Here is a 12,082-nt window from a genome sequence, read left to right as displayed (position 1 = left end):
ACGCGCTCTACTGCCCGCATCACACCCGCCACTTCTTGGTCCGAACCGAAGATTATCGCCCCTGTTTATAAAGAATGGTCCCTTAACCTCTAAGTTTGCTTCCTTGGTAATCACTTAATTCATTTGGATTGAATACACGAACCAGTAAAACAATTGGAGTAAAAATAGCTTGATGGAACGTAAAAATATCGTTACAGACTTGATGTAATGAACTATCAATGAACCATTCATGTTCAGTAGAGTTCACTTTCAGTATTGCGATATTATTGATGGATAAAAGGTCACTTTGATTATTTTCAATATAGCGTGGGTCTCGCGGCTTATCACGGCCAGCAGTAACGCTGCGTGGCGCAGCAGATGTGACACAAGAAACAATTTCTCGCTAAAGTGCCCACTCAAATTGAATTCGCCGCCTCGTCTATAACCAATGATTGCCATTTAGCGACACAGCGTTGAACACATTTAGATGAATTATTTGTATCAGATCGCTTCGCCGAGCGAAACGTTCTACACTGATATCAGACCTTCATATTGTAAATACTGATCTGTGTATTTTAGATGAAATATTTCTGATATTAAGACTGGGTACCTTCAGTTGGTTATAAGGAGGGAAGGAAATAGGATACGGTATAATCTTAATGTACGTATAATCCCTGCGTTACTTTAGGGTTTTTGATGCAGTCACTTGTTTCATCTATACTTTTATACTAATATTATTAAGTGGAAAAATTTGTATTTTTAGATTTTTGGATGTTTTTATGTATGATAACTCAAAAACTACTGGACCGATTACAAAAATTCTTACGGTTCTAAAAAGCTATATTATCACTGAGTAACATAGGCTATATTTTGACAATGTTTTTAATTTCATGCGGGCGAAGTCATGAAAAACAGCTAGTCTTAGATATAAGGAATGATATACTGCTTTGGAAATTTTAAACATATATTATACTTAACTAAATACATATAAGACAATAATTTTCCTGTCGAAAATTGAATTTGTTTAGAGGCAATTTCTTTTAGATGCTCCCTTATTAGAACAGAATTATCTAGTCAAAAGCGGAATGTAATTTAATTTGGGAAAGTAGCTCGGGTCTTGCCTTTTTATTTGAAGGTAAATGAGTTTTTATTTGTTTATTCTGTGGAGCGGCGGCGGCGCGGCGGCGGCGGCCGTGTAAGTAAAACTTCATCATTTTATCGACGTCTCTAATTAAATTCTTCGCTTTACAAAAGTGACACCTCCATAGTTCACGGTCTCATTTTAATTACACTCTATATTGACTAGACTTTTATACACGCTGATTGACTTTAGAAATTGACTGCATTTTTTTAAAGTAATTAAGTATGACTTATCATACTAATATTATAAATGCGAAAGTTTAGATACAAACCATAACCATCCTGGAGGTTTATTAGATTTTGTATGCTAAACGTCTGAACGGATTTCGGTGAAATTTGGTATAGATGTAGAGGATAATCTCGAAGAACACATTGGCTACTTTTGTTTTTTTTTTAAACTCCACGCTTACGGAGTTGTAAGCGAAAACTAGTTTTAAAATAATTACATCTACTACTATTCAGCCATATGACGCCCACTGCTGGGCAATTATTAATAATTACATCTAGTCTTAGTTTAAATACCTCTAGCCCTGGGCTTCGTGAGCAGTTTCTGCACGATGTTGTCGTAGGCGGTCTCAGTTGCGACGCCGGAGTCCTTGGCTAATTTTTCCTTCACCGCTATGCAGATGCCGTTCCGCGCCAGCAATGCTTCCAACTCCTCGAATGCCTAAGGAAGTCAAGATTAGACTGATGAAACTGAAACTCTTGTTGAAGTCTTAAATTAATAAGAACCTCAGTTTAATCCTCAGTTTAAGTAAGTTTATAACATAGATATGGACAGAGACAGAAGTATACATAGATAGATATTAAATAACCTAAGTTACGTAATTGAAGTAGAATATCACATAAGTTATTATGTCGATAAATTGTCCGACATCTAAAGCAACGTTGGCCGTCGAAGGCAGGACTATTTGTACGATAAACAACTCTCCCGCCTGCAGCTGACTGCTTCTCTAATTAAACTTGTTCTGCAAACAAACATGACATGCAGTAGAATGTAGTGCAATGCAATGCATGAAATTGCAGACGAAAGATGAAATTCCATTCGACGTCTGTCTGCACACGTATTCACGCGTTTCATTAAGCTGCATACCATTCTATCTCATAACTCATTATTAATACGAATTATTTTCTTTGTTTTACGTATGTAGGGTCGGGGCGATAAAATAAACAGTCTTCATGTTTAATCTCACTCTTAACCCTAGATTTACAAGATATTTTTTTTATTATTCTTTTTTGTCTTTAAGTTAGAAAAAGTTACGGCTATCTCTTCTCGTCTTTCTCGTCTATATGTTCCTACATTTACTTCAATCTACCATACTTGTCAAATCACTCACTCACTCTAGTCATCGTTTAGAAACAACTTTCTTACATCTTCGTTCGGAAACACGCACTTACAAATCCCACATTTTACATAAATAATGCAATATTTAATACAAGCAGTTTCATTCAACGAAGATATACAGTTCAATAAATGTCGTGATATTAAAATTATGATATGCCACCTTGATGCCGTAGCTGGACTCCTCGTAGATGATAGAGACGTAGCTCCAGCCGAGCTGCTTAACAATCTCCACCATCGCCTTAACCTGGTGCAGGTCGCTGGGGATGGTGCGTGTAAAGTACTCGAACCGCGCCTTGTTCGATAGCTCCGGAGACGTCGAGAAGAATGACACCTATTGAACGAACTTCAATTTTAGACATTTCTCAAAAAACTTAACATCGTGATTGATTATCTGCTTAACGCCATCTTTTATCAAAAGCATATTACCTGTGGTATCTTGAAGAGGCGGAGCAGGTTTGCGACTTGGACGGATGTCACACTGGACGCGGCGCCCACCACGCCGGAGATGACTTTGCGCACCGCCGTTGCGTTACACGCGTACTCCGCATCGTCTATGTTGCTTATTGACCCTGATAGTGTCATAAATGATAGTAATAAGTAAAGTAGTAAGGGAAAATTTGTGACATCTAATATTAGGAGACATTTAAACATTACAGGATACATTTAAATATTGTATTGCATGTACTAAAAGTAAAGAGTAGGTATAAGAAAATGGCGAGAAGTTTCGAAATAACAAGAAAAATGTAGTTTTGGGAAATATTTGTTATTATCTTATCGGAATACTAACTTTATAACATGGAGGGTGTTGATGTGGCTACACATTGTGCGAAAATTAAGTAGCCTTGAGGGAGTAATAACCGTAAACTGTTATTAGTTTTGGACGACTATAAACTTTATTGAGCCATGAGAACCCTTACTATTTGCCCTTACTCAAATTTCGGGTGTCCTGTCAATATTCATAAAGGAGAAAATTATTATACAAATAAGCAAGCTTGAGTACACATCTTGTATTTAAAATTATATTCGACGATGCTTGAACCGAGCCATCTGAACTAAATTTATACGTACAAGTAATAATAACAAAGATATTGATAAATCACCTCGTAATAGTAAACAATACATACCCTTAATAAAATCAACAGCCATTTCTAGTCCGTACGTATCCCTGTCACAGTCATCCAGTACGTGCGCTCCGAGCGTGACGCCCGGGATCAGTTTAAGCTTGTTGACGATGTCCAGCGTGTAAAGCATCGTCTCCAGCGCCTGCACGCCCCCCTGTGGCATCACCGGCCCACACGTCAGGTTGTCAGACCTCTCATGTACCATCATCAGCCCTCCCAGCACCAAATCTCCCTCTATAACAGCTTCGCGCTTTATCGGCCAATGCTGGTGCTTCTTATCTTTTAATTCTCCTATATCACTAGACATTTGAATCCAATCATTCTTTTTATCGTTGATATACGAATCGAAATTTAATATTTCTTTATCTAAGAATTCGTTGAATGTAAGAGGATCGTAGTGGGGAAGGAAATCGAAAGTATCATCGTTATGTTGTGTGACGGGCGCGTCTGTCTGCTTATGCCTGTGTCTATGATGGTGTCTGTTAGGGTCCATGCGGAGGTCCAGGCGATCTGTCGCGGATGCCATCATCTGCGTGAAGCGCACGGCTAGCAGCATGGTCACGGTCGCCAGCCACCACCGGCCGGCAAGCATCGTACCCCACGCTCTCTCATGCCATCCTCACAATATGATGCCATGATGACCAATGAAGAGGCATACTTGAAACTGCAAAAGATAAAGTGAGTGTTAGTAAAATATTACTATAGTAAACTTGTGGTAAAAGTTGAGTGAGGATTTTAAAAATATATTTTTGCTACTGTTGGCCGGTGGAAATATATTTATTGAGTGGAGCGTTAAATTAAATAGATATGTAGGTTAAGTTATTCTGATGAACTCAACCTTCACATAAATATATGTTTTCAATAATCTCCGAATTATTCCGAATAAGTATTTCTTTCGTGTTTTAACTGTAATGAACAGCAGAAAATAAACGGGAATAAAAATATTTAATTAACTATATGATATTACTACGTAGGCTTTGTCATTTGAATTAATTGTATAGGGGATTTAATAATAAATAAATTAAAACATGTTTATTGTTGCCATAAAAAATAGAATACAGTTTACTAAAAATAGTGACGATCATAACTATAAAAGCATTGTTATTATCATATTATCTCTAGAATTGTCTAGTTTAAACAAATAATTGAATTAGTAACAAAACGTACACTTAACATTCTTAGATTACGATAGCAAAAAAAATGTAATAAACTTAATTAACAAATTTAAAATTTTAATTGAAAGTTTGCATAGGTACAGTTCTATCTTAAATCTAGGCCATAGAGTGAGATAAAATGAGAGCAAGCACTTAACCGACTCTTACAATAGTTGATTCCGATCACGACGGAGATGGATAACTAGAGCTCGTTCCGGTCCAATTAGGTTACATCGCAGTTTCGAATGGAAAATTGAATTTAAAACTGAGATAATTTCTTACACATAAACGAGACCAGTTCCTAGCATTTAGCAGCATCCTGAGCTACCACTATAACACTATTCTATACTTTACAATTTGCGCAGAACACCGTTTTAATCTATTTTTCAATGATACTATTAGACCCTAATATAATGATCCATGCATCACCTCACGCAAACACTAACATACTCGTACTTAGGTAATTCTAGAAATTCAAGTAATTTTAAATAATGCCATAGTTGTTAAACTAGGTCTGGTAATTTACTTGGCCTCAATCCACCTGTCTTTTAGTACTTATAAACAAGAGATTCATTAAAAGTTGCTTCATTATATCTGTGTTGAATGGCCACGTGGCTTGCCGCGGCTTGACTTCGCCTTGTTTGGCTTGACTTTGCTTGGCTTCGCGCCAGCAACTAAATGTTGCTTCTCTAATGAAACATACGTTGTACTTGCCTTAACATCGACCTTGTCTGTCAGCTGGAAATTCACTTCGATTTTGTAATAAGCTATACTTCCATAATGGAAACTGATTCGAAGTATAATAGTCTAAAATAGCTAACTTTAAAACGAAATTGGTTCATATTTTACCTTTAATATGAGGTCAAATGAATACGTTAACTGTAACATCAAAATAAAATGATTCTACTTATAAAAAAGAACGAAGTCTGTTTCAATGAATTATATTAATATTTATTATACGAGTAGAAGAGGAGATATTTGTAAGGCTTTTGATAAATTAAGGACAGACAGACAGACATTGCGACTAATTAAATTGGGAATATCTTATAATTTTTGCTTCACGTATAAAATGTTAAATATTTATATAAATATGTACTTGAGATTATCAATTTACTTGTACGATGTCAAATTTTTATCCAGCCGCAAGTTAATGAAGTTATCGTCTTCATTCAATTCGAGGCGATTTACATTTTTATTGGAAGTCACAATTTACTTCCAATAGATTGTTATGAGACATTATTTGAATGAATACTGTTTAAATCATGTAATTTATTAGCAACTTATTTAAGTACAACGTACTAGCTTATGCTTGCGACTTTGTCCCACGGATTTAAATAAGTAAATATAGAAAATAGACTGTGCATCCTTTCAGACTATGCTCTACATCTGTGCCAAATTACACGGAGATCTATTAATGAGTTCAGGAGACACGTAGTAAAAAAACATCTATGCACCGGAACGTTCGCAGTTATAATATTAGTAAGAACTAATACAAGTAAATTTAGTTTCATTTAATTAGACGGGTACTTTTCAGTTTTATGAAAAAAAAGTATCCATCCGCAAACTAGCACCCTAGTTTCTAGGCAGATTGTTAGGACCGTCATACACGGCCTATTTAAAACTGTCGGTAGCCACAGATTCTAAACTTCGGCAGACTACCAACTGTATATTTTAACGACTGCGAACGGTTCGTGTATGGCGACTTTACCAGCTAATTGCTACTAGCGAGGTAGGCATACTCAACGCTAGAGCGCAGACCTAAACAAAGCCACTGTTACATACAAAGGCATTTCCCGCTTTCACCTGAATAATGAGACAAAAATAAAGTAACTGGGGAACGTGTTTCAACGTTTTATATTGCCGTGTTCAACATTCAAGGGCTTATTAACATAGTTTCTTTAGAGCGTGCGCACACATGAAACTAAACTATCGCACAACTGTTTAGTCTCGCTCTGATTCCTATGAGCTTATATGGAGGTACAAACGACTCGATTTTTAGTTATGCAACTAAACAGTTGAATTGGCTGCGAAACAATCGACTATCGCACAACAGATGTGCACACAAGGTTTCTTGTTTGCCTTTTCTCGATATATTTGCGAGTCGAATCATTAAATAAGTAAATCCTCTCGCTGGGCTCGGAGATCGTTAATTTCTATTTTGGTTTTAATTGAGAAAAGACATTTGTTTGAAATGAACAAGTTCAAAGTTTAATGTGATGGAAGCCGCTCGCCGCTCGCTGCTCGCCGCTAGCGAGAATAACTTCCCTTTTAATTAAAACGAACGCGTAAGCAAAATTAAGGAGAATTTGCGACGCTCGCTAAAGAAGCTAATTTTAATAGCTGTCCCTAAATCGGTCTCTTAATTACACAATATGAATATTTTGGGTGGAGAATATTTAGCGCAGATTGCGTTCACGAGGAATTTATGTGCTGTCGGTACTTGAAATTCGTTTGAAACTTTATTTTGACTGTGTTCACGGGGAATTCAAAAAATGTAATATGAACAGTCTAGTAAGAGTTAATGTACCATTCCAACGGTGAAAGATTTTTTTAAATCGGCCTCGTAGTTTTTGAGTTATATCAATACATACTAAAATACAAATCTTTTCACTCTATAACATTAGTAGGCATAGTATGGATAAGGACAAATCTTGTTGTTTGTACTTCAAATCAATCATTTAGTTAATAGCATATTTTAAGTAGCCGATAACTTGATAATTTTGTTTAAATAAATCAAAGGTGAAACAAGCAGTGTTCTTGTCACATTTTAGTGGCAATAACAAAACACATAAATATCCCAATTGCTAAAAGACTAAGCGATAAAATAGTTTTACGATCAGTGAAGATATTTTATAGCGTCTGCCGAAATCGATTGTACTGTTGATAGGCAAATGAACACGAATGGCAGACAATGTGAGTGTTGGGTTTACTATCGCCTTTTTACAGATTCAAGGTAGGCAGGAAAATAACTTTTTGTCTAATCAGTTTTGAAAAGTAAGAGATGATTTCGTTTTTAATTTTTATATCGTAATGATAATAAATATCAAGAAAATTATTATTGTTATTTCCAACTAAAAAGTAGTATCGTAATATTTTCAGATAAAATTAACTTACGTATTTAAAACAAAGGAAGCAATAGTTTATTTTAAAAGGAATATTCCCATGTCAGATATCTACACAGGTAATGTGTGTATCTGACAGCCCTTATCTCGAGAGAGCCTCCGTTACGGCCGTATCGAGTACGTAATTGCCCAAAACGTGACTCTAGATGACTTAATATAAATACAATTTTACATATTTACCTTATAAACCTACAGTTTATGCAATCGTGTTTTAACTATAACTGGATTTAGTTCTTTTTACCAATGTTTATCTGCATTTTTGCAACAAGTTAAATTGTCGGTACTTTCAGTTGAAGATAACGATTTATTTATTAACATGTTCAGAAGTTTGCCTTTAAACAAACTCCTTATAGTTTAATATTTTAGTCCTAAGTCTACATAAATATTAACAGATGTTGTAGAAGTTTCCTAATAATAAAGAAGAAATACGACACGCAATCATTCCAAAACGTGTAGATCTTAAGATGTACTTAATCTTATAATTACATACTGAAGGTACTCAAGTTATACATACGTGAAAATAACGGTCTAAAAAGGTTGTATAAACTTGCTTTCAAAGGTTCATTGCGTGGTGGAATCTTTTTCATAACATGATAGATCGAAACCGTAAAAGCTCTATGTCTAAAAGTTTGTTCGTGGGCGCGACGGTCACTTCCGGCACACGGTGACGTATTGACTAAAGCGGCGTTTTCAATTTATTATTTTTTTACGAATTTTCCCGTGCCTTCTCCAGTAAACGTGCTTAAGGAATTAATGAAGAATTATTTTTTCATTATTATTTTTAGAGAATAATTTAACCACGAAATTTTAATTTTTGTAGTGAATTTATTTGAACGCTAACAATTGCTATTAATATACGAAAAGGACTACATAATAATGCGTTTTTTAACACGCTCACTGCGTAACAAGCTAATATCGGTCTGACTTAAGCTGGTGCTGACGAAGAAAACTATGTCCGTTTTGCTAGTGCGATACTCTCAGGTTCCACAAAGTTAAAGCAATTTAATCTATCCTAGTGCTAACGTGTCTAGAAAGACCTGACACGCATTTGCAAAAATATCATTGGGGGCGTATTTTGGCCAGCCGCCGCACCAGATGATGAATTATTTACTTGCCGCAGTTAACGTGTTAAAACTCGTAACGGATATAGCAAGAAACGGCACTTGAAAGGAAAATAAGTACAAAAGGAAACGGTTTTTCCTACATTAGCATAAATAATTCAGCAGAAACATATTAAAATAAAACAGTTAAATATGATTCAGTTTGTTTTTCGGTGCTCTGGCGATAAATCAAACTGCTAAATGTATTTGTAATGGGAGATTGGCGGATGGCGAATGCCGAATGGCGTACGTTAAGCCTTATCTGGCGATAGCTTTGCATTATGACGGCTCGTTTAGCGCCAAAATCGACACTAAAAATGCTAAACCGATTCAACCAGACGGCATTGCTTTCCCATTTCTTACATCTTTTCCACCTTTATCTGGGTCACAATGCTGCTTAGGGAGTCTCTAGAAGTTTCTGTGTGGAAATACACTCGGTGGATTTTATCACTAAATATGATCATTTTTATATATGTATTAGAGCACTTTTCGAGGCTGCAGATGGAATGTTTAGTACATTTTAGTATTTTTGGCTCAGATTGGAAGGTAGCTCTTTGTTAGATATTAGAAGTTTAATTTACCGTGAAACTGTACAGTAATAAATAAATAAAGGACACGATTCGAAGCCTATTTCTTATATTTTCAAGTGAAATTCATACTGGTGTAGTTACGTGATACGAAATTTTATGCTTACAATTCATGAAATACCCTTGGGTGACACGAGCTTTTCGTGTAACTCTCACAGCTTTTTACTTTTATTGCCTGCAGAGCTTAAATCAATAGAGCCTGTAGTTTCATATTTCACGTTAGACGTGCTCAGTACGAACCAGTACGAATGTACTTAAAATTTAAATTTATGGAACCAACGAATATAGCCTAATAAAGATAATGCTTGTATTCTGCTTGTTGAGGGAATGTAAAGAGAATTATTAAATTTTACAGTCGTTTATTTCTTGGGATAAAAGTTTATCTTGCTCCTTTTATTGAGTGTAGATACACAGGCGTTCTTTAAAACATATTCTGATATTTTAATATATTGAAATATAATTCATACTAATTTTATAAATGTGAAAATTTGTAGATGGAGAAGTCTTCTTTTTAGTTTTTTTTATTCGTCGTAAATGGAGTCACATGCAAAAGCTAGTAAAAATACTTCTGAATATAATTTCAAAAAGAATCAAGAAAGGTTTTATTAAACATAAATTGATTGAAAGAATTTATTGCAACATAAATATTTTACAAATAAACAGAATTAACTATTCTTCAATAGAATTGGTATAATAAACATTGTTATCCGATACACACATGTGTAGACTGCTTCGTGGAATCCTTGTTTTGTTGTGTCATTGCCTCGTGTCCCAATTGCCGCCATTTCCTTGTATTAATATCAAGGGGTGGCTCTGTGTCTAAATAAGGCTATAACCAAACAAAAACATACTGTCTGTCTGTCTGTCTGTCTGTCTTCTATACACATAAGACATAGTCGATTGATTGAACCAAATGTATTACTACGTTAAATATTTTTTATTATAATCACTAGAACCTGAATGTATTTATAGTAGTGTAAACAATAAATAGTACAGTTTTACACAACTAGTTATTCTGACGACTCATTAGCAATGTAATTAACGTGAACTAATGGTACATACATATGAATTACATTAAAGGAATGTCGTCAGTTAATTACGAGCGAGTTAGTGTGTTCTCGTGTCCCCTCTCCACCGCTACGGGATATAAATTAAACTGCTACGCTCGAAGTGGAGGGTACTTCCTTAAATTATATTCCTAGGCTATATTAAATCCGTTTAATTTTTTAAAAAATATACATATGATGTAATTGAACAGTTTACTCGGTCTATTTTTAACTTCTATGTCGTTGATAGATAATTATTTGAAATACTTCGAACGTATGTACATTTTGACTTGGTTACTTCCTTCCTACTACTAAATATATTAAGGCCGCATACTGAAACGATAGTACGTAACAGCGTCTTACATTCCATCTCCAATTTCTATTGAAATGTTGACGTCTTTAAAATTACAAGCGAAGTGTTCAAGTTTCAGTATTGTGTTGTTTGTTTCTTATTGTTAAATAGTAGATAAATCCTTTATATTTTCTTGTCTTTTCAAACATCAATGACTGGATATAATAAATATAAATGACTTAAATTCAACTCGAGAGAGCAGAGTTCCAATACCAATGACGTTAATAAGCTCTATGTAAGAACTAAGTATATTGGCAGTGAATCTCTACGCGGATGGCTACCATATTGGAAGTAATAAAATAGACGTAACTGCCTTTACTTCAATCCTTACTCAGGCGGATCCTTACTAACTCTTCTATAAGCCTGGAGCGGTTAGGGTGTGTTCACACTAAACATTCAGCACGAATAGTCTAAACAAAAATGAAGTGTTTGGTTTTATTCCTAGTGATTTATATGTGTACGTTTCATTCAATGTATATTAACCTTCTGATAAAAACAGCGGAAAATAATATGAATTGAATAAACTGAACTTATATTTAAAAATACCTGTCCGATTATTGAAAGGTGTCTTTAACAATTCGCTTTGTAAGCTTCCCTTACAAACTATCAGACTTCAAAAATAGATCTTTGTATTTCATAAAAATGTGAACTCTTTTAATAAGATAAAAAAGTAGTATGAGTTTACGTTTGATTTGAACACAGCCTTACAAAAGGCGTGCGAATTGCCCAAGTTTATTCCATCTCAGAGACATAACGTGCTCGCAGAGTCGCAGATAGAATCATAACTACTTACTGTTCGGGGGAATTGGATTCTGATGGCGGCCTCGTTGGTTTTCACTTCCTCGGGGACAACGGACGAGAAAAAATTTGATTTCTTTCAACGAGATAACTTTTACTGCTACAATATTTGTTTTTCGTTCAAAATTTATTTATTTTGACACAAAATAATACACACACTGTCAAACACGTTGTAGTCTGGGAATGAAAACGCCTAACTATAAAACCATACTTTTCATTTGATGCCATCGTTCTTAATAATCCTTAAATTGTAGGCTTCGTCGACTTTATATTGCTTTTCTTGAAAGTGCACTACTTTACATTGAGTTACTGAAACGAAATCAAATTACCTACCACTC

At 35.0% G+C, this 12,082-nt stretch overlaps 1 protein-coding gene across 1 annotated transcript in view; it reads right to left on the bottom strand.

Annotated features, from left to right (window-relative positions):
* LOC106099940 (metabotropic glutamate receptor-like) overlaps positions 1–3,921 on the bottom strand; it is an 11,409-nt gene extending 7,488 nt beyond the window's left edge. Inside the window, exons 1-4 of the mRNA XM_013278633.1 lie at positions 3,589–3,921; positions 2,891–3,033; positions 2,625–2,795; positions 1,642–1,786 (exon numbers count right to left, since the gene is read on the bottom strand). Coding sequence (XP_013134087.1) covers positions 1,642–1,786; positions 2,625–2,795; positions 2,891–3,033; positions 3,589–3,892 — 763 coding nt within the window. The 5' untranslated portion in view covers positions 3,893–3,921. The remainder of the gene's footprint in view (positions 1–1,641; positions 1,787–2,624; positions 2,796–2,890; positions 3,034–3,588) is intronic.
* Positions 3,922–12,082: the final 8,161 nt, after the last annotated feature.

Source organism: Papilio polytes, unplaced genomic scaffold (genome assembly GCF_000836215.1).
Source record: "Papilio polytes unplaced genomic scaffold, Ppol_1.0 DF824091.1, whole genome shotgun sequence".
Classification (NCBI taxonomy): Eukaryota; Metazoa; Arthropoda; class Insecta; order Lepidoptera; family Papilionidae; genus Papilio; species Papilio polytes.
This window is presented reverse-complemented; position numbering and strand designations above follow the sequence as displayed.